We start from the raw sequence: 22677 nt of genomic DNA on the forward strand, positions 1-22677 counted from the left end.
TTCCAAAGTTGAGGCGTCGCTAGTGTCGCTCAGGACTTGCCAAAAATTGCCCAGAGTCAATATAAGATTTGTATGAAAGAGACTTAAAGATTCAGTATAAGGCATTAGTAAAAACTATAATTGTTTGTGTGGCTATATAGTTCATTCGATATGCATTAGATTTACGATTTTATATTCTTTTCATCTTCATCCTTATTTTGAACACAGGTGTTTTAGGAAAATGGCGCTGTGTTGTGCTAGTGAGTATTGAATAGTTTTTATTGCATATTGAAATGTATATACATGCTGTTTATTTCATTGGGCATTATATACTGTACTATTCCAGTAGAATACAACAGTAGTTTATTTTAAATATTTCTGGCTAACGTTACAAAGATAGACATCATACTGCTACCGGCATTTTCAGAGCAATTGGGCATCAGATTACTCCTCCTATCCAGTTGGTTATGATGAATTGCAAACACATTACTTAAATAAAAATGTTACATATCGTCAAGTATTATTACAATAAATGTTAGAGTGAAAATAGACGGCGTAGAAGTAGTTAATCGTATATGAGTAGTAAACCTACCAAGGATATTTATACTTGGGATAGACACTTACTTCGACAGTACTGCTGCCTTGCAATTATGTTTAGAGATTTGTTTGTAGCAAAGTCTACAAAAATGAGGTGTACTTCTAGATGAGGTATTTGACGTGAATGTTTCAAGTTTGTATAGAAAATTTAAATCTTTGAATGTAATAGGCTTACCCTTATTTATTGATGTAATTACTACCTCCAAGTTAAAGCTGGAGTAGCCCATCCTTTTTGTAAGGTGGTAGGTTATGTGAATTTTGTGAGTAGAATAATAACTCGACCAGTATTTCTATTATCTCCGATACATGAAACGTATCTTTATGGACGTGTATGGTAGGCGTACCTTGTTATCTCAGAGGAAAAAAAAAGTTAGGTTAGGCCAAGAAGGTCAATTTTATTCATTTCTTGACATAGTTTGAGAAGGAAGATAGAACAGCTTCAGAGTGCCGTGCTATGTACTTCAGTCGCTATTGTGCTTTCCGAAAAGCCACGTAACTTGGTAAAATACATAAATTTGAATATATTTGTGCACAGAAACTAATTTAACCTAACACTATTGTACTGTATTATTTGTGTATATATTTCGGAACACGGTTGCCTTCCTTGCCCTCTTCCCCCAAAATTTCTAACCGTGTGCACACAAAATAAATTATTAGCGCTGAAAAGTTCCTTTTCATAAGCGTGATGATGTGCATTCGACAAACAGACAAATCTGCCCATTTTAGTACCGTAACTTATTTTAAAATGGGCCATAGTCACCTATATACTGGTTGTTCATTTCAAAGTGTGTCATGACGTCACTGTTGTGAGTCAGCGATTTGAAGCGAGTTTCAGCTTTTATGTCAGAGAAGTTGCCTATTATTCAAGGCGTTCAATCTGAACTTGAGAACGTATACGGTATAACTTGAAGTCGTAGCAACAGATAGCAGTCTGTACGGTCTGTGTACTACCACAACCTCTTTCGAACTGTTTCTTGCGCGGGCAAGTCGTACGCAGGGTATTTGTTATCATCGGTTGCATATGGCAACATTCCACAACACACATCAAATGCTCCGTGTCCATGTTGACCGTCAAAGTTATGTCAACAAATACGTAAGTAATCGTCTTAACCCTCTCGCTATATCCCAACAGTAAGAAAAAAACTCACCTCAGTACGTGTTTACAAACAGTTCACATTCCTGCCACTACCGGTTTTACCGTAGGTATCGGTATGTACTTTTCAGAATGAACGCCGTACTTGCTAGGCAACTTCTCTGGCACATAGGTAATACACCTTTGCGGAAGTGTAGGAAGATTGAATTCTCTAGGCTCATCGGCTAGCCACATGACGGCATACGGCGAGCCATGACACACTTTGAACTGAACACGCAGTAGTTCCCCTGCAAACACAAAAAGTAGTCACGTCAATCTTATGACCTCACCCTTCTCCAATCTAGCCAACATAAATTCTCATAAACACACTACCGATATCGATATCGTATAGTCATATAACTTAGATCCGGGGTAAATTCTGGAATTTATGAGAGACAGCATTTGTAAGTTTGTAAGTTCAAAGTATCTAAGAATTGATTTTCTAGATGTACCATAAAGTTGTTTGCAGTTTTCTTAAAGAATTAAGTTATATCATCAACAAAGTGAGTGATTAGCCTACATGTGATAGCACTATTTCATGTATAGTACATTTTCATCCTTATCTTTTGGGGAATAAAGAAATTGTTATAGACCTAAGTGTAATTAATTTTAATGTGGTATCATTATTAGACTTTCACTCAGAAATGCAACATTGTGTAGGTATTTAAAGTCGAAATAAAAGTTTAGTGATACAATTTCCTCAGAAATGAACTGCTAACTTTCAGTTTAGGTAGGTATACCAATATGTTAAACGTAAAGACAGTATTGGTTCTTACTGATATATTTTTCCATAACACGGTCATAACAAAGGTTTAGAAGCGTATCCTACTCAACTGTTATAAAGAGCAATTAATGGTATAAAATGTTTAATTCATTCTTTCTTTCCTATTTTCTGCCTTCCTCTTAGTCTTCGCATATGACTGGTGTATCTTATTGTTGTCTGTCATCTGATATCTTCTTCTGACCCGAACTTTTCTCCTGTTCAGTATTCCTTCAAGGGTATCCTTCATTAGGCAGTTTCTTTTCAGCCAGCGGCCCAACCAATTCCTTTTTTTTTTTTCTTTCTAGCAAAGATTCATTTCACATGCTCGAGTCTCCTCCATATTCACATATAAAATGTTGTTGATTTAAATTATCATATAAGCTTAATTTTTCGTTTTGAATTTAAACTTCAGCAAACCACAGTGTTGGACGAACTTTAGTGTTGCCAATTCGAACATTAGCACAGCATTTAGGCTAAATTTAAAATATTTGTGGTTATTGTGATTTTCTGTGCAGTAATTAATTTTAACTTGCATTAAAAATCCTAGGGGCCTATTCCACAAAGGTATGGTCTTGTACAGACCCAGAAACAAAATTTGGGCCACCTGAATTTTCCAAGTTTCAGTTATAACTAGACATCAGATGTTTAGGAAAATGCCTATTTTATTTGAATGTTCATATTTAAAGGCTTTTAGTAAATGTGCACGAATCATGAGAAGTGAAGCATTCTGATGAAGTTTGATCTTGCCTTTTTTTTGCCGTTAACGCCTTTTTTGCTTTAATATGTACTTTTTTTTTGCCCTTTTTTGTTTTTATATGTACTTTTTTTTTGTCTTTTTCTTTATATGACTAGGCCTACTCACTCAACAATACTGCATTTTTCCTCCGTTCGAAACTAAGGAAATTGCAGTTCTTACTCTTTGTTTCACAAGTAAAGAACCTTCGTTGCAGGGTTGGGTTCAGGAAGCCATAAATCTGACTGACACGCTCCCCCAATTAGTGAAACTGTGGACAAAGATACCGCCAGAAGACCGCCGAGAATGCTGTGTTGTGAATTTTCCATTTTTGAAAGAATCCAACCAGTTGCAAAAGAAAATACATTTAAAGAGTCAAGCCAACCGCAAACATGGCAACAGCTGAAAGTTTTAGCAAGTTTACCTCCCCTAACTGGCCTGTCAATCACTGTCATCTGTGTAGAAGTGGTATGAGGCCAGGGTTCTTTACTTGTGGAGCCGAGAGTATAGTAGCCATAGATATGGGACACAGTGTTGCAATGCAGCATTGTTGTTTTGCTTTGGAATCGACCTTGTCCTTCTGACTCCAGCACAATGTTCAGAACACCAAGTACGCAGTCAGTCTAGAATTGTCTTAGTGAGGGTACTGTTGTATGATGAAAAATGCCAAAATTAAAACCATCGAAAGCTTCTTTATATTATCGTCAGTTGGTAGCAGAATTTCTTGCTTTCACTACTAATGGAACGATTATGTAGCCAGAATGGCACTGTTTAAGTATGCTCCAGTCACATCAGTATACGTTGAGAGATCTTTTTCACCATATAAACTGATTTTGTTCAATAAACATGACAGAAGTTTGTGTGTTAATTTTGAGAAGTTGCTTGTTGCACAGTATACAAATTCTTAACTCCATAGCTAGACACAAGAGCCCTACACCAAACCCTCATTGCGGTACCTACATCTTAGAATTTTATAAGAGTCAAACTTAGGAAATAATTCCCTTACAAAGTTGGCTTATTATTATGGACAAAAATCATTATGTATGTAAATTTTGACTTTTTTTAACTCCTTCATAAGCATACTAAGTACTCATCTCTATGTAAGCCTCGAACCCAGGAAATAATGCACTCACGGGAGTTCAAACTACGGCATGTCATTACACAGGCAAGAGTCATTGCTCTTATCAATTTTGTATCTTTTCAATCACTCTTTCATAGCTAGATCCAAGAGCTAGCTATACACCAATATAATTGGGTAATTATTATGTAGTCGAGGTAATGTTTTCTTTCACTTACACTTTTTAGAGACAGTCTATTCAACCGATAGTTAGAGATTTTAATGTGTATATTAATTCCAATTTGGAAAAAAAATCAATATCAATATACAAAATATTACTGTCAATAATAGGAATAATCATGTAAGTCTAAGTATAACGTTACTGGTATGAAATAATATCCATCACTAATATAATGTTATTAGCTAGTCAACAAAATTTTATTATATCCATTGTTGACATCGTAATTTCATTGAAACGAATGTCATGATCTATGTAGCTAATGGTTCAATATTACGTTACCAACATAAGCATCTACCAGTGACTTAAAAATTAGCGTCAATTAATGAATATTTTCATGATGTTTACATACGGAAGTAATTATTATTATGATTATGTTGCCATTCCTTTGCCTTACGTCTTTCAAATTGTTAAAAGATGAGTAATAAATCTTTTCAGTTAATATTAAATTATGCCAGCCCTGTCATAGATAGAGAACCATCTGGTGGAGGTTCCAGATAATACACCTGGTTTCGTGACATGCGCACTCAGAATTTGTTCCCACGAAATGGGCTATTTGTCTCTACTGTATCTTCTTTATACCGTGTTCCAACATGAACAGAGTGGCAAAAAATTCGTCGTCCATTGATTTAAAATCTTCTCACAAAACGTCTTTCAGTTGAGAATATCATGATGTTTTAATTGATGTACGACATAAATTTTGTATGAAATGAAAGTCACATAATGACGTCATAAATTAAAATGACGAAATTCACGCCTAATACCCTCAACACTGTTGTTTTTGTAAAAGCTTTTAATTGCAAAAGCACGTTGTGCACCTCTTCACCTTTCCATGATGACTTATTGATTTCATATCTCTTACATCCCTAAGAACATTTTCAGTAATATGTACTTCAGTAAAATTTGATTTAACATATACAGTATTTTATTCTAAGGTACTGGTACATAATTTTGTTTATATCGTTTAAGTTTCTTAACCGTACATGTGTTAGTGTGTTAAATATTGCAAAGACGACAAATAAAGCAATCGTGAAAATTAAAAATAACTTTTTTAATATAGTATTGGGGTGGTTATAGGATAACTTGGCTACTAGAAACAGGGCAGCAAGCCTTAAATTTAATTGAATCAAGGTGCAAAAATGTTACTAGAAAAATGATTTTAGTAGTATCAATGAAATGCTATCCCTAATATATTTTAATGAATATAAAAAAAATGGGGATGGAGTACATGGAGAATATGAAAATGAAAGAAAGATTTGAACTGGCCTGGTTCAGACTAGAGATTTGGAGATTAAGAAATAATAGAGGTAATATACCTCAAGCCACGTGCCCATTATGTGGACATAGAGAAGATGAATTCATATTGTTTTGAATGTCAATATACAAAAGAAATACGGATGAAATTTGTAAATGAAAAGTTCCTGCAAATGAATAAAGAAATAGCTATAAGAAAACTTATGAATAATAATAATACGAAGTTACAAAAAGCAATTAGGCCTATATCTATTTTTGGCTAAAAAATTAGAATGGAAAGGATAAATGAAATAACTAGAATTTAATGAAAAAAAAATAATTGGACAAATATGTTTATACACTTGTTTTTGTGTTATAGATGTAGAATTACTAATTGTAACAACATACTAAAATAAGTTGAGTCTTGCACAAAACTAGACGCAAGTGCAAGATAAAACAAAAAAATCTTATATTAAATATTTAGATTGTAGAAATTGTATAAAAAAATGGTATATCTATATGTAAAATTATAAAGTATGTAATGTAAGGTTTTAAATGATTATAGGCTATGTATGTACCTTTTTCTATGAACTAGCCTATAATATAATAAATATCAAATATCAAATTAGTTTGTTAGATATAGGCCTAAATATTTGCACTGAATTATGTTACAGTTTCCAATGAGGTTCCAGAACATCCTGTTATATCTCCAGTATCAGGCGCCATATTTGAAAGACGTCTGATTGAAAAGTATGTAGTGGAGAATGGTGTAGATCCTATCAATGGCAAAGAACTTTCCACTGATATGCTCATAGATGTTAAAAGTAAGTAATTATTTAAGATTAATTAATTGTCTTTCAAGCTTTGTTTTCATTTATTCTTTTATCAGGACATTGAGTCTTTGTCGCCATTGTCCTCTCCCCCTCACCTCTTTTCTCTCTCAACATCCTTCTTTTCCATAGTCATTCACATTATATTGTTTTTATTTTCCTTTTCTGCTTGTCTACCATTTATGTCCTTTTTCATTCTTCAAAAATTGAGTCTTTCAGGCCTGCACTCCTGTCCAAGTGATACTTTGGCACATACAGTTGGTATTGGAAAGTGCTCTTTATTTTTAATCCCACACTAGAAAATGCTTAAATGTACTTAAGCTACTTTACTTTTTACTTGTTCATTTATCATACCAGAATGTGATGGTCGCATTTCTCTCAAAATAAATTACTAAAATTTAATATGCGTCTATTACATTGAACATTAAAACTATAGCTTAACAAACTTACAATTTTGCATTATATTGTTCCATATTTTATAACAGAAATAAGTTCTGGTTCTTTTCCTGGAATATGGTGGCTGGAGTATGGTGCCAATCACTTCACGTCATTCTAGTGCTGAGGTCCTGAAAGCATGGAACTCTACCTTTGTCCTCTATGCACCTTCAAAGGTCATTCATTCATAATTTTTTGCTCAAGAGTAAGTCCTTCACTGTAAACCCAGCATTCTCCAATCTTTCCTATTTTTCGTAATCTTTGTCTCCGCATATGATCCATGTATCTTAATATTGTCTATCATCTGATATCTTCTTCTCCCTCAAACTCTTCTCCTGTTCACTATTCCTTCCATTACATCCTTCAGTAGGTAGTTTTTCCTCAGTAAGTGACTCAACTAATTCAAGGAGTAAAGAGGATATCTTTACATAAAATATGAACTATATGTTTAAATGTCTAAGCAGAGCGGGTAGAAGAGAAAGTGACGATACTTCCACTAGTCCAGCGGTTCGTCGCAGAGCGGCGCTCGCTCTGCTTTCTGTTCTCAATTTCAGGAGTGCTATTCGAGTCAATGCAGATGTTTTTAAAATACTCACTAGATAAAAGTATTATATAGTTTATCACAATATTTTACTTATTTAAAAAATATAATACTACTACATTAACTACTCTTGAGTTATATCATTCACTCCTGAATCGTAAATACGACTATAATAATCAACAGTAAACTGGAACATTCTGTCAGCTTCAGAGAGAAGAATGCAAAAAAAAGTACAGCTTCGCAAAACAACATTTTTGTGTTGTTGTAAGTACATTTTGACACAAAATTATAGTTTTCGATGTACAAGAAAATATAATATAATATATCAAATGGGACATTATATTTTCACCAATACTTTTTTACTACTGCCAGAGCGGGTAGAAGACGTTACTTCCTCTAGTTCAGTGGATCGTAGCCGAGTGGCGCTAGCCCTATTTTCAGTGCCCAGTTTCAAGATCACTATTCAAGTGAATGAAAAAGGTTTTTAAAAATAACCCATTAGATAAGAATGTATTGTAAAGTACTTAGTTACAATATTTTACTTCTTTAAAAATGTAATATTACTATATTAACAAATTGTGAGTTATATAACACAACCCTGAATAGTAAATATAATAATTAACCGAAAAATGGAACATTGTGCCAGCTTCAGCCAGAAATACGCAAAAAAAGAAAAAGTACAGCATCGCAAAACTGAAAATTTTTATGGCATTATAAAGTACGCATTGACATGAAATTATAGTTTTTATACACAAGAAAGATTGCAATATAATAAAGGAGACACTTTATCTTCACCAATAATTTTTATCTACTATTTAGTCATTAGTTGCAGTTGTATCTGGTTTATACGTAATTCAGGGGAACAAAAAATATTACGTGCAACTTAGACTCATAAATTAAGCTTCGATATTATAGCTCTGCTAATGCAAGTTTTGATCTTTTGAAATACCTAGGTTATTTTGTGTTTTGTAAAATTAGAACAATTTGGTAGCACTGTATTAAGTAGTTGTATGTTACTTATTGGAGAATATTAAATTAACGACTTTTCCATGAGGTATATTACTTTCTCACATGCTCGATTAGAAATCTCTTATGATGTGGAAACGTAATAAACAACTGTAATAAAATTGTAAACCAGATTAAGTTCTAGCCTAGATGCAAAGTAGAATTATACTGTACTTTTGTTACCGAAATAACTTTTACGTTAATTACGACTAAAGTGCTATTATTAAAAATAAAATAATTAATAATTAAACATGCATATTTAATGAAGTAGAAGCTAGGTGCTTGGATTCAATTAGGAGTTCACAATTAGCACTTTAATACAGCACACTTTTTAACCGGCACATAGATTGAAAAATCTTCACATGTAGAAAGTCTATGGTAATCATCACAAGATAATAATTTTTTAATTCCAAAATATCGCTCTAGAGGATCCTAGTTAATTTTTTTCTGTCTGAATATATTTAAATCTGCTATTCCACAAGAATTAATATATTTCGCTAGTGCTCTGAATTGTCACTCTAAATAATTCAAGGGTTCTTTCTTAGGCAAACGTGTTCTTTATATTGTCAATTACGTGTCATATATTTTCTAAAATCATGTAATGCTAGAATTCTTTGTACAGGGCAGACGAGGGAGTCTTTGAGTTCAACGTATCTGCATGATCATTCATTCACCTTTGAATTCTTTTGTATTTTCACTTTCCTCGAACCCATCGATTTTGAAAAACTCATACTAAACAGCTGAAATGCTGGTCTGGAGTTCATTCACTGGAAGGAATTACGGTCAATGTAACTAGACATAATTTTGGGCATTCAGGTGTGGAGTAATGGTACATAAATGCATACAAGCGCATGATCAACTAAGGTGTTCTTCTGATTTTCGGGTGTCACATCCAATTATTTTTTACTCGGATATTTAATGATGCTGTATCAACTGCTGGATTATTTTGCGTCAATGGAATTGGTCATAGCCAGATGGTACTTGGTAAGGATACATTGTTATGAGAACGGATTGATGTCCTTCGTTGGATATTTTCTCTTCTTTTCTTTTTTTAAGATATCGAGGCAAGTTTGGGAAAATATGTGTTATAGCATACGGTTTTGGTCGCCAGTTCTTGCGTGGAAGTCCTACCTCTTTACTGGCAATAATAAATTTATCGGCTCTTACAATCAAAAGTTGCCCTCGGTAGCGCAGTTGATATAGTGCTGGCTTTCAATGCTCGAGGTTGCGGGTTCGATCCCGGCCGAGATCGATGGCATTTAAGTGTGTTTAAATGCGACAGGCTCATGTCAGTAGATTTAATGGCATGTAAAAAAACTCCTGTGGGACAAAATTCCGACACACTGGCGAAGCTGATATAACCTCTGCAGTTGCGAGCGTCGTTAAATAAATCATAATTTTAAAAAATCACAATCAAAACCGCAGAAAAATGGATATCACAGATATAAGAACGAGCATACAGTCTTCTGTGTTCGTGGAATTGCTCTACACCACTTCTGAAAAATATTCTAGTCTATGGATGGATAAAAGAAAGTCTTTTCCTTACAGATTATAGAGTATCTATAATTGGATTTACATCAAGAACAAAACAATTAGGCTTATTACTACTCGCTCACATAAACGGCACAATAAAAATCACCCGAACATCACAAGAAATATCTTCTTAATTCCATAGCAGAACGAGTTCTACATGCTCTGTCCACGGTCTTACGAGGAAAACTGCAATCTTAGAATGATCGCCATGCCAATGTTTCGCTCAGTTGCCGCGGCGACACTAGGGGGTTTAAAAGTCCTATTAGACCCTTGCCGAGTTACCACACTTTCTATTCTAAACGCTCTGGTCTAAGTATAAATTAAATAAATAAAATGTAAAATTAAAATACAGTACTAAATATATAAACTCGTACATTTTTAAATTTTACAAATTGCCATTTATAGAAAAGTGACCATTACATCGAAGTCATACAGTCAGAGAACCTAAAAAAAGAAAGATAAAACACGATTATTGTTAATAATCAAAATGTCATATAGTAGAATATCGATAATTCTAATTAATTGTGACCAGTGTTTAGAATTTTAGTTTATTCGAATTTTCAAATACACACAAAATATTACACTACAGCTTCTTAGAGGAAAGTTTGATTTTTAGTGAAAGAAGACTTGCATTCCCTCTGTTAAAATCCATTTAAAATCACAACTTTGTTTCAATAGTTAAGACTATATGCTTTTTTTTTCGAGGACGAAGAAGATGCCATAATATCCCCTTCTTCCTCACCCCAATATTTTGCTGAATTCTGTATTTTATTTTACAGCTACACCTGTAGTTAAACCAAAGCCTCCTTCAGCAACAAGTATTCCTGCTATTTTAAAGACACTTCAGGATGAATGGGATGCTGTCATGTTGCATAGTTTTACTCAGAGACAGCAATTGCAAACTGCAAGGCAGGAGTTGAGGTTAGTAGCATTTTTATTTGTGTTTCTGTACAGTGACATAATCTGTAGTTTCACATTGTACCATGTAAGTATTATGATGCTGCAAAAATTACATTTCGAGATTTTAATGGAAGTAAATTTTTAGCATCTGTAATGTGGAAAAGTTGTTCTTGGTATACCTTCATATTTGGCGTTTATGAGTCAGTTCCTCTGGGCATGATACACATGAAATAGGCCTATAATAATTTTTATTGAAGAATTACTCATTCACTCATAGTTTTCTGCCCAAGGGTAGTTCTTTCACTGCAAACCCAGCATTCTCCAATCTTTCCTGTTTTCCTCTTTCTTTTCAGTCTGCATACAATCCATATATCTTCATGTTGTCTATCATCTGGTATAATCTTGTCCCCCGAACTTTACTCCCATTCACCATTTCTTCCAGTGCATCTTTCAGCAGGCAGTTTCTTCTTAGCCAGTTACCCAGCCAATATTGAAGAATTAAGGGATCTTTATTTTTAAGAAAATAGTATAACATGGCAATTTCTTCGAAATTAGTTCTAATAATTTTCTTACATAAGACAAATTGACAAAATAGTATAGACTATTTGTTTCTGAACATTATCATATGGAAAGATTAATCGTAATTACATAGTTCATTTCATGATTTATTTGTATGAGGACCAGTTATGGCTTGTATTTACAGGGCTCTGAGGTAGAATCATTTCTATAAGTCACTCTTTCCTGCTATAGAAAGAATACTTGATAATATCAAGTACCCTGCATTAGAGTCTTATTCCTTGTCTCAGCCTAGACCAATAAGATTTTAATTCAGTTTCTTGTGAACAATGCTTATTAGAGAAGGAAAAAAATTCGCTCCAGCGCCAGGGATCGAATCTGGGTCCTTGGTTCTATGTACCAAGTGCTCTAACCACTGAGCTACACTGAAGTTCAGTCCACAGCACCGGATCGAATCCCTCTCCTCTAGTGTTTTTCCCTTTTTTTTTTTGGCCTGACTCCAAGTTTGACAAATATGTTGACATATATTAAGTCAATTGCCATTATACAAGAAGCTTACTCAATTGAGTGACTTGGTGGCTGGGATTCTTGTGAACAGATTAAGTGAAGCCTATCTTTGACATTTACATTCATTGATGTCAGTGTTTCATTCCAAAATTCAAGAATTAGGAAGAGAATGCAATTTCGTACTTGAAATTTGAGATATTATCAGTTAGTTTATGGAGTTTTAGAAAATAGATTTCAAGGTTCCTTTGTATGTTTAAGAGCTAAAGAAATGTTGAGGCAGGCAGAAGAAGAGAGACTTACGACAGAAGTACAAAAGTTTATGGAGGAAGCTGTGTCACTGTACCGGTCATGTATGCAGTACTTGAGGAAATGGATTCAGGACTTTGTTGAATTTGATTGTTTTAAGTGGCTTAAGATGAGAGAGCTTGACTACAATGAAATTGAATGTTGCAGATATTTAAGCAGTAAAGGAATTGTTATTGTTGATGTTAAATGTTTTGATCAATTTTGTAATTTAAAGAGTTTGTGAATGAAAATTCTGCACTTCATGACTTAAATTGCAATGAGAAGTGGTGTAAATATTTCAAAGCAAGTAAATCTGTTGGCTATCATTCAGAGTTTCTCAAAATAGCGGAATAATTCTTTTGTATACCAGGACATAACGCAAATGTTGAGAGAATATATCATCACAATGGACTGATGTAAGAAACAGATTCAAAATAGAATCTATAAAGAGTCTCCTTATGTTACAGTGTAATTTTAAGTTGTACTCTTGCATTGGCGTTTATAAATATTTATTAAACAAGCCACAGTTGTTAGAAAAAATTCGATCTGCACAAAAGTATTTGTAGCATAAAACGTGATGCTCTTCAAGTGAATTTGTACTACTGAAGTTATGAGTTCAGATAAAAAATGTATGGGCCAAAGTTTAGTATTACTTCATTATAATTCTATTTTCTTGTGTCCTCTTTTTTTTTTTTTTTTTTTCTTTTTTCCCACAGTAAAAGTCTTCTTTTCTGTTTCTAGTCATCTGGTTACTCTACACACAGTACCCATATATGTAAAATTAATTTTTCGCATTAAATATATATATATATATATATATATATTCACTTGGCTTCTCACTAACAATAGCTGGAAGAGATTGCTTGCTTAGCTATAACAACCCAGACTAAATATGAGATCAGTTACGTCCACTATGCAGTTTAGTATAGATTTTGTGTATTGCCCTCTTTAGATAATAAGTACACCATGTAGGCTAATTTTTGAATTTAATATCTGCATGTATTTCATATTTGAGTGTTCAAGCTTAAGAAAATGTACAGATATTTAGGGACAGACTAAGAAGTCTACGAGGGTAAAATATGTAGAATCATCCTGTCTTTAACAAGTAACTAATTAAATATTTTATTTTTATCAACAGTCACGCTTTGTATCAGCATGATGCTGCCTGTCGTGTAATAGCTCGATTAACTAAAGAAGTTACAGCTGCTCGTGAGGCTCTTGCAACTCTTAAACCACAAGCTGGAATTACCACAAATCCAGCAGGAATACCTCAGCCTGTAAGTGTTCTGATTACTCATATTATAACATTTTTATACTGAATTTCAGATAAGACAAATATTCAGATAAACAAAAGGGTGGAGTTTTGCCACCTTCCACATCATTGTATCACGTTACACATATACTCTTATTGGCTAGTGATGATAGTGATGACGTATGCGCTAGAAATTAGTTCGCAGTTTCTTATGAAATGTTCGTGATTGATGATTTAGACAGAAGTGGAGTAAGTTAAAATTATGAACCGAGATTCGTGGTACATTTAAAATGCAGATATGGGTTACCACAATCCATTGTTTAAAGTAGATGGGATTCCGTCAGCCAGTACTACTGCTTTTCATCTAACTAAAACCTGTGTCACAACCTAACATAACCTATACCATTTTATATGTAACGTCAAGACTTGTCTTGCTCTTTCGTAACATTGCAAAGTTATCTCTCCTGTACATGCATGTACATTGTTAATATTACACTGAACATAAACAATGAACAAACACTTGCCACTGTATTAGAGAGATCTGTGCTTTAGTGTGGTGGATTCTGCACAGGCAACAGCATTAAAACGACTGTGTAATACAATTTTCATACAATTATGAAATGTTTATTTACCTCCACATCGTTCTTGTGGTGAAAAATCTGACTAATCATCAACAAGGTATTATAAAAATGCATTACTCTATAGTATTAAATGCCTGTCTTCATAGTAACTGAAACCTATTTCAATATTAACAGTCTGTACTGAATGCATGTGGAGAATTCGCAACGCTGCAGTAAGATGACAAATCACTTTACATATCATAGCGGCATAATGCATTTTGCATCAAATGTTTGTTTACCTGAATATTTTTCTTATCTGGATTTCAGTGCAGATATCTCATATTTGTGTTTGTATTGTAATTTGTATCTGTTTAAGCAGTTATATACACACATCAAAAAAAAGTTTTGCATCACCTTGGTCCCAAGATTTCCTGAACCTTAATGTTGAATGTTTATATTGCATCAGTAACATAGCCCCTTAGACTGTTGTCTAGCTCTGAAATCTAGACGTCATGGGGTGAGGTACAGATGGGCCCAACATTATACTGAATGGACTCATCAGAATTGGCATAAAGTTCTTTTCACAGATGAGTGTCACATATGCCTTCAACCAGACGATCGTCAGAGACGTGTTTGGAAGCAGTCTGGTCAAGCTGCATGCTTAGACACACTGTCCAGCAAATGCAGACCCATAGTGCAACCGTATCACCAGAATTTCGAAGAGAAATTCGTCTTAATGGATAATTCTCGCGCCCATCGTGCACATCTCGTTAATGACTTTCTTTGTGATGTCGAAATCACTAGACTAGAGTGGCTGGCATGTTCCATAGACATGAACCCTATCGAACATGCCTGAAATACATTAAAAAGTACTGTTTATGGACGAGATGACACACCAACCAATCTGAGAGCTATGCTGAATCACCATTGAGAAGTGGGACAATCTGAGCCAAAAGCACCTTGATTAACTAGTGGACGGTATGCCATGATGAATACAGGTATGCATCACTGCAAGAAGACATGCTACCAGGTATTGAAGGTACTGATATAGGCCATAGTCAGCAACTCAAATTGAGAAAGTCAAGCTGTATTATTGTAGAGTTTGTAATGTTTGGTAGTGATAAGCAATAAAGAAAGCTGATATGTTACTTTTGTATATCTCTCTTCCGTTTTAATGTAAAGGTTCAGGAACTCTTGGGACCGAAGTTATGCAAAACTTTTTTTGATGTATTATCTGTAATTGTCATTTGAATACTGCTGCTCTTGTTCCAGGCAATTGCTGTGGAAGCTGGTGGTATAGCAAACCAACCAACAGAACAGGCAGGTATGACGGCTGAGGTTATACAGAAGCTTCAGGACAAGGCAACAGTATTGACTCAAGAACGGAAAAAGAGAGGAAGAACTGTACCAGAGGACCTGATCTCACATGATTCCATACGCACCTTCCATACACTTTCTTCACATCCCGTATGTACCATTTACTCTGAATGCAGCATTATGAGGCTTAAAGCTATAGTACTTTTCCTTTTGTGTAGTTATTGTTATTAAAAATACTTTCATTGTAGGTATTTGTCCTATCATAATTGGTTTTATTAATAATATGAGCAATAGCATGAGTATAAATCATTTATGTTTTAGTGTAAGATTATTCATTTTATTTTAAAATAGTTATAAATGCTACTGAGAAGCCAAAGAATTTTTATAACGTAAATGCGATTATCGTAATTTAAATACAATTCCAGACTTCTGATATTAAATGTGTAAAAAGTGATAATCAGTGACTAATGATGGTAAAAGCATAAGAAGTACCCATGTTGAAGTTAACACTTGTGATGAAATAGTGCTCCAGTATTATTCCACGTTCAATACTTAAGGCATATGGAAGAAAACTAATTACAATAGAACTCTATTATCTGGGGTAATGAAGGGGGTGAACTGAACAGTTAATCGAAAAAATCGGATGAATGATTTTCATAAATTATGTGTAGAATACAGTTTCGTACGTAGTTTAAAGTTCATGCCATGCTGCAACCACTGATGTCTTCATACTAGACACTATACTGTGCAATATTACGCTTGTAATAAGTAATAAACACAATAAAGTACAGTAATCATCATCATCCATAGCGCTACAGCCCTTATCGGGCCTCGGCTTCCTTAAGAATTCTTCTCCATCGGTCTTGATCTTTAGCCACCGTCCACCAGTTCTTCACTCCAAGCCACTTAATGTCGTCCATAACACAGTCCATCCATCGTAGCTTTGGCCTTCCAACTCTTCTTCCTCCAGCAATCCCATATTCCATCACCTTCCTAGGTATTTCACATTCATCCATTCTCTTAACATGCCCTGCCCATCTCAGACGAGCAATCTTAATGGATGTTATTATATCGGGAGACTCATAAAGCTAGTATAATTCGTTGTTATATCTTATTCTCCAAGTTTCACCATCCCTTACAGGTCCAAAAATCCTTCGCAATATCTTCCTTTCGAATGCGGCCAATCTAAATTTATCCCTTTCGCTAAGAGGCCACGTCTCTGATGCATAGGTCAACACTGGTTTTATTAGGGTCTTATATAGTCTACATTTTGTGCCACGAGATAGCAATCTTGATTTAACTTGTTTTTGCAGCCCATAATAACACCTATTGGCGCTTTGTATTCTTCTACTTATTTCCTCTGAGATATCATTGTTACTATTAACTAGTGATCCAAGATATACAAAGCTCTGGACTGTCTCAAATTTGGCATCATCAATCTCAATGTACTTAGAAGTTTTATTATTATTTTTGTTATTGACTACCATGTATTTTGTTTTGTTTCCATTAATTTTTAATCCCATATTTCCAGCTGCATCTCTTAGATTTCTGAAGGTTTTTATTAGATCTCTTTCTGACCTCGCTATTATGTCAATAACATCCGCAAAGGCTAATAAAGTACAGTAATGTGTAGAACTTTATCCTTGTTTTCTATTAAATTGCGCACAATTGTTATGCTAAGCTTGTATTCTGATGCGACATTTCTTTTCCAAGCTGCTCAGTTATTTGCACATTTTTTTTTTCGATAATTAGCACAAGTTTTCATTTGATATTCATAGGAGACATTTTGCATACTAGTAATACAGTACGATAACTCGGATAGACAGACAATACTGAATGGTGACCTTTTTCCCTAGCTTTGGCCCTAATTTAATTGGATTATGCTGGCAATAAGTCATAATAGTCCTTATGGCCCATTTAATTAGCAGTTCTGCCTAATATTCTTTTCTTCGGTTTTTGTGTTGCATTACCAGTTCAAGTATCTCAGGAATGGTGGTTGTTGAATTGTATTGAATGTAACTTTTTTTAATCATACAGTTATGTTCTGCTGGAAAGTTTTTGTATTAGGGAGTTTAAGACGGTGAAATACTGTGGCAGTGTTGTTCATAATTATTGTGGAACCTTCGTGTAAAAAATTCAGAAGTTTGTTTGTAAACCAATATTTGAAATTTTCTGCATTTGTTTCTGGATGATAACTGCATATACTCGTACCATTTGGTATTTGGAATGGAAAATCCACAAACCAGCCTTTGCAAGTTGTTTTCTATATTAACCACTACATTTTGGCTTTCTGTAATTAAAAATTATTAGTTACTTTACTGTTAAAATGGTTGTCTGTTTTATCATATAGTTTCACATGGTAACATTATTTTGGTAATTCTTTTTGTTGGTATATTTATGTAGTTCTTTCAGATAAGATTGAAAAAAACGAATGTTATTTATTCATTTTTAACTAACTAGAAAAGCAGAATTTTTGCTGTTATAAATGTTCGGAAGTAAAAGTTTTAGATTCTGCATTTGTGAGGCTGCTATAAATAATTATTGAGTGGCATAGCATTTGTTCATAAAGAAAAGAGCTCTTCTATACAGTAGGCCTGTAAAGAAAGCAATTTAAAAAATTGTTTTTCTGTTTTTAATTAAGCTTTAAATTAAATTTATGTGATAGAAATATCATAGTATTAATAAATAGAGTTGTCCCACGGTGTGGTGTCGTGGTCTAAGGCATCCTGCCAATGACTCGCATTACAGAATGCATGCTGGTTCGAACCCTCATGGGGGAATAAATTTTCTCATGAAATTTCGGCCAGTATATGGCGTCGGTGCCCACCCAGCATTTTGATGCACTTGGGGAGCTATGATAGATAGCAAAATCCGGTAACGCAAACCAGTTATAACGACTGGGAGGCTCATCGTGCTAACCACACGATACCGCCATTCTGGTTGGATGATCGCCCACTTCTGCTTCAGCTTGTGGTCGTGAGGCCAGCAGCCGGCTGGTAGGTCTTGGCTCTTCATGGCCTGTGGCACCAAGGATTATTATTATTAATAAATAGAGTTGATTGTTATAAAACATAAATTGCTTACAGGGTCTTCATAGTGCTAGTATACCCGGCATTCTCTCACTTGATATCCATGGTGCAGATACTAGCAAAATTCTTACTGGAGGCAATGATAGAAATGCTACTGTTTTTAACAAGGATACTGAACAAGTAGTGGCTATTCTGAAGGGACATACTAAGAGAGTCACACGTGTTATATATCATCCAGATGAGGTAATTATCTATGTCTGAACTAATACATAAGGAAATAGTTGTTAAAAGATTTGTCTTAAAAATTACCTACCCTTAATTTCCTTCATTTTACTATTCCTAATTGAATGACTGATTGATTCATTGTACAGTGAAGTTACGGAAAGTCTTGTTTTATATCATTTTATGATCTGACATGTTGTAAATTAAATTTGTATAAAATCTTTCTTACTGTATTAAGATAGTGTTTATAATGAAAATTCAGGGAAATAATTATAAAACGTATATTATATATACGTGTCTGTGGTATGGAGTCTTAAGATTTTCTTGCATAAAATTTAAATGTTAAACTTGTTTCATACCCTTTTCATTTTACAAAGAATATTATGATATTTTCAAATAGTGAATAAGAAAACTTATTTTTAATCCATTAATATAGTTCTGGATTCACTCTGCTAAATGAATGATCATGAACAATATATCAAAATGTTGTATGTTTAATAGGATTTAGTGATAACAGCTTCTCCAGATACAACAATTCGAGTGTGGAATGTCCCAACCTCACAGACAACACAGATGCTTCGAGCACATGAAGGTCCAGTAACAGGGTTGTCGCTTCATCCAACAGGCGATTATGTTCTTTCTACATCAACAGACCAACACTGGGCATTCTCAGATATTCGAAGTGGACGTTTATTAACAAAGGTATTGCTATTTATTTCTGTTCTTTTATATACGGTACAATAGTGTGTATATTATTGTAATAATTCGTGGTTCATTGTTTGTTTACATACTACAGGTAGCAGATCAAGGATCGAGTGGTATTGCACTAACGACAGCTCAGTTTCATCCTGATGGTCTCATTTTTGGTACAGGAACTTCAGATTCTCAGGTCAAAATATGGGACTTAAAAGAGCAGTCAAATGTAGCAAATTTTCCAGGTAGGAGGTTATAATTTTTATTTTGGTTTCAGAAGGAAAGGAGGAGAAAAAAAGGATATTTAGCATTATGAGTTAAAGATAACCATGTATGAAATGGTTTTAATCATAAGTAGTATATAAAACCAGTTAAAGTTAGTTCAGTTTCATTATTGGGTTCATTTAAATTGTTAAATGGCTCCCTTATATTGCATAATGCTTGATCGAATTATTACGCCAGTATCAAAATTTTTCTTGTATAATTACCCAGACTTTTAGCTTTGTTACTGCTATGATAATAATGCATCTGCTACTGCCAGCAGTGGCCAAACTAGAGATCTCCTCATATAAACAGTGTAGCCACAATCCTGCATATCTTGAGCCATAATGCTTTGAATGATATGAATTACAGTACTGTTTATTCATCCTGTTAAGTGAAACTAGATTTGAGATTCATTACAGTATAATCATATGCTTTTGTTCCATCTGGAAACAGGGTTTTATTTACACAAGGTATACTGTGCTAGAGAAATGTAATTTTGTTTCTTAATATTTAGGTATAGCCTTTACGTTTGCTGAACGTCTTTATACATAGAATTCATTCCATTATATGTCGTATATTGCATGCCTTGACCAGCCTCATGGTCTAGTGGTCAGAGCTTCTGGCTATAATTCATGAGGTCCTGGGTTCGATTCCCGGTTAGAGCACGGGAATTATTCCTTAAAGGGGATTATTCCTGTGTTCGTCCATGGTCTGGAATTTAGGTTAAGTTTAGATTTAAGACCTCTCCTGGCACCACATTATCATAATCATCCTATCACATCATCGGGGTAATGTAACTCCGCCCTCCAGGCGCCCCAACCTCAGAAGTGGGTTACAACTAAGCCATGGCCAGGAGAGAAGACCAGAAATGTCGAAAAGACAACCTGGTGGCAAAAAAAAAAATATTGCATGCCTTGAACACATATTTTAACTGACAGTAATACACATTTCTGATTGTTAACTTCACTTGAAAGCAATACATTTTAGAATACCAGAAAATTCATTGAATGTAATATGTTAGGAATGAACATATGAATACAGAATACTTTATCCATTCTATATCTTCTGCTTTGGTGTGCACATTTCAGACATTTGTATTATTTTCATTTTTATTATTTGTCATAGTCTTCATTGTGAAATTTTATTTTAGGTCATTCTGGTCCTATCACTGCCATTTCATTTTCTGAAAATGGCTACTACTTAGCAACAGCAGCTGATGATGCATGTGTTAAGCTTTGGGATTTGAGAAAGCTGAAAAATTTCAAGACATTACAAATGGATGAAGGTTACGAAATTCGGGACCTTTGTTTTGATCAGAGTGGTACATATCTCGCTGTTGCAGGATCTGATGTAAGGTAAGTTAATTTATAAAGTTTTGTCGTCTATTTTGAAAGTTTAATTTAAATGACTTGTATTTATGTTGAAAGTTAGAATTTATAAAACAGTTATATTATCGGTTGTTCTGTATGGTTGTGAAACTTGGACTCTCACTTTGAGAGAGGAACAGAGGTTAAGGATATTTGAGAATAAGGTGCTTAGGAAAATATTTGAGGTTAAAAGGGATGAAGTTACAGGAGAATGGAGAAAGTTACACAACGCAGAACTGCACACATTGTATTCTTCACCTGACATAATTAGGAACATTAAATCCAGACATTTGAGATGGCCAGGGCATATAGCACATATGGGCAAATCCGGAAATTCATACAGAGTGTTAGTTGGGAGACTGGAGGGAAAAAGATCTTTGGGAAGGCCGAGACATAGATGGAAGGATAATATTAAAATAGATTTGAGGGAGGTGGGATATGATGGTAGAGACTGGATTAATCTTGCTCAGGATAGGGACCAATGGTGGGCTTATGTGAGGGTGGAAGTGAACCTCCAGGTTCTGTAAAAGCCATAAGTAAGTATTTGTGTTACTGCTTGTGAGTGCATAAAAATAGGCAACAAAATTAATCAGTGCCTTCTTTATTTTGTTACTTACAAATTTTTATTTGTAATATTGTTATGACTGCCATAAGCTTCTTTATTTTCCAGAGTGTACCTCTGTAAACAGTGGCAGGAATTGAAAGTATTTAATGATCATACGGCAATGGCTACAGGAGTGAGATTCGGTCGTCATGCTCAATACATTGCCTCTACCAGCATGGACAGAACACTTAAGTTGTATGGTTTGTAATCATACACAAAAGTATGATTGCATTATTCTTCCCTTTCAAGAGGATAAAGGATGTTACAACTGTTAACAAGAATTTGCTGCTAATGAATAAAATGTGAAATAATAATTAAAATATTTTGTAACTATTTCGAAGCAGTCATATTTTTAAGTTGTATCAATTACATCCATGATATCTGTGAGTCAATTATTCTTGCAGAAACTTTAGCAATATTCTCTCAATAAAATAAAAATAAAAGCTGTAAATGAAGTTCAAATTATAATATAGATTCGAAAAATTGGTTCTGTTCACATTCCTCCTTTTGACCTGAAATGATACGTGTTCAAAAGGCCAACAGAAAAGAATGCATATATTAGAACTAGAGTGTCGGTAATTTTTGAAGATTGCATTTTATTCAGTTCATCATATGAGCCACACTATTTTAAGCCATTTGATTGAAGTTATCCTGCACAAATGTATAACTACTAAATATTGTTGATTACATACATAGTGGTGCATATGCTTGACAGCTTTTTTTTTATTACTACTATCATTTCCAGTTTTCGATTAAAGTTGGATTATATCTTTATGCTATTATGTATTAGTGTAATTTGTGCATTAAATGAATGCCATACTTGAGTCCTCTTTACAAGTTGTGTTTACTACAGTAAGCAAGACCAGCTCTCATCCTTCTATTCCCTCTTTAACAAATGTTTTTAAAAATTTCGAATCCTTTCTTTCTTTTTTTCACAGTTGCTGCCAATTTGTGAACATAACATACATTAGGGACAGAAATTATATTGAATGATGCAATCATTTTCTGGATAGTTAAAAGCTTGACATGCGTAACTTGTGCATTTGTGCGTGCGTGCGCGCATGCGTGTGTGTATACCTATTACT

The 22677-nt window shown here is 34.2% G+C and overlaps 1 protein-coding gene across 1 annotated transcript; it reads left to right on the forward strand.

The window, feature by feature from the left end:
* Window positions 1-12: 12 nt before the first annotated feature.
* Window positions 13-22416, forward strand: Prp19 (pre-mRNA processing factor 19). The gene is made up of 10 exons (XM_069816613.1): window positions 13-239; window positions 6407-6556; window positions 10856-10997; window positions 13423-13561; window positions 15369-15563; window positions 18500-18685; window positions 19166-19366; window positions 19461-19602; window positions 20772-20976; window positions 21659-22416. The coding sequence occupies exons 1-10, from the start codon at window positions 221-223 to the stop codon at window positions 21798-21800; spliced, it is 1521 nt and encodes a 506-aa protein (XP_069672714.1). The 5' UTR covers window positions 13-220; the 3' UTR covers window positions 21801-22416.
* Window positions 22417-22677: the final 261 nt, after the last annotated feature.

The sequence above is a fragment of the Periplaneta americana genome, chromosome 17 (genome assembly GCF_040183065.1).
Source record: "Periplaneta americana isolate PAMFEO1 chromosome 17, P.americana_PAMFEO1_priV1, whole genome shotgun sequence".
NCBI lineage: Eukaryota > Metazoa > Arthropoda > Insecta > Blattodea > Blattidae > Periplaneta > Periplaneta americana.

What these genes read in the sequence shown, in the direction of transcription:
- Prp19 (XM_069816613.1), top strand. An exon ending in ATACACTTTCTTCACATCCC is followed by an intron (nt 15,564 to 18,499) that starts GTATGTACCATT and finishes AATTGCTTACAG; the next exon opens with GGTCTTCATAGTGCTAGTAT. An exon ending in AAATGTAGCAAATTTTCCAG is followed by an intron (nt 19,603 to 20,771) that starts GTAGGAGGTTAT and finishes ATTTTATTTTAG; the next exon opens with GTCATTCTGGTCCTATCACT.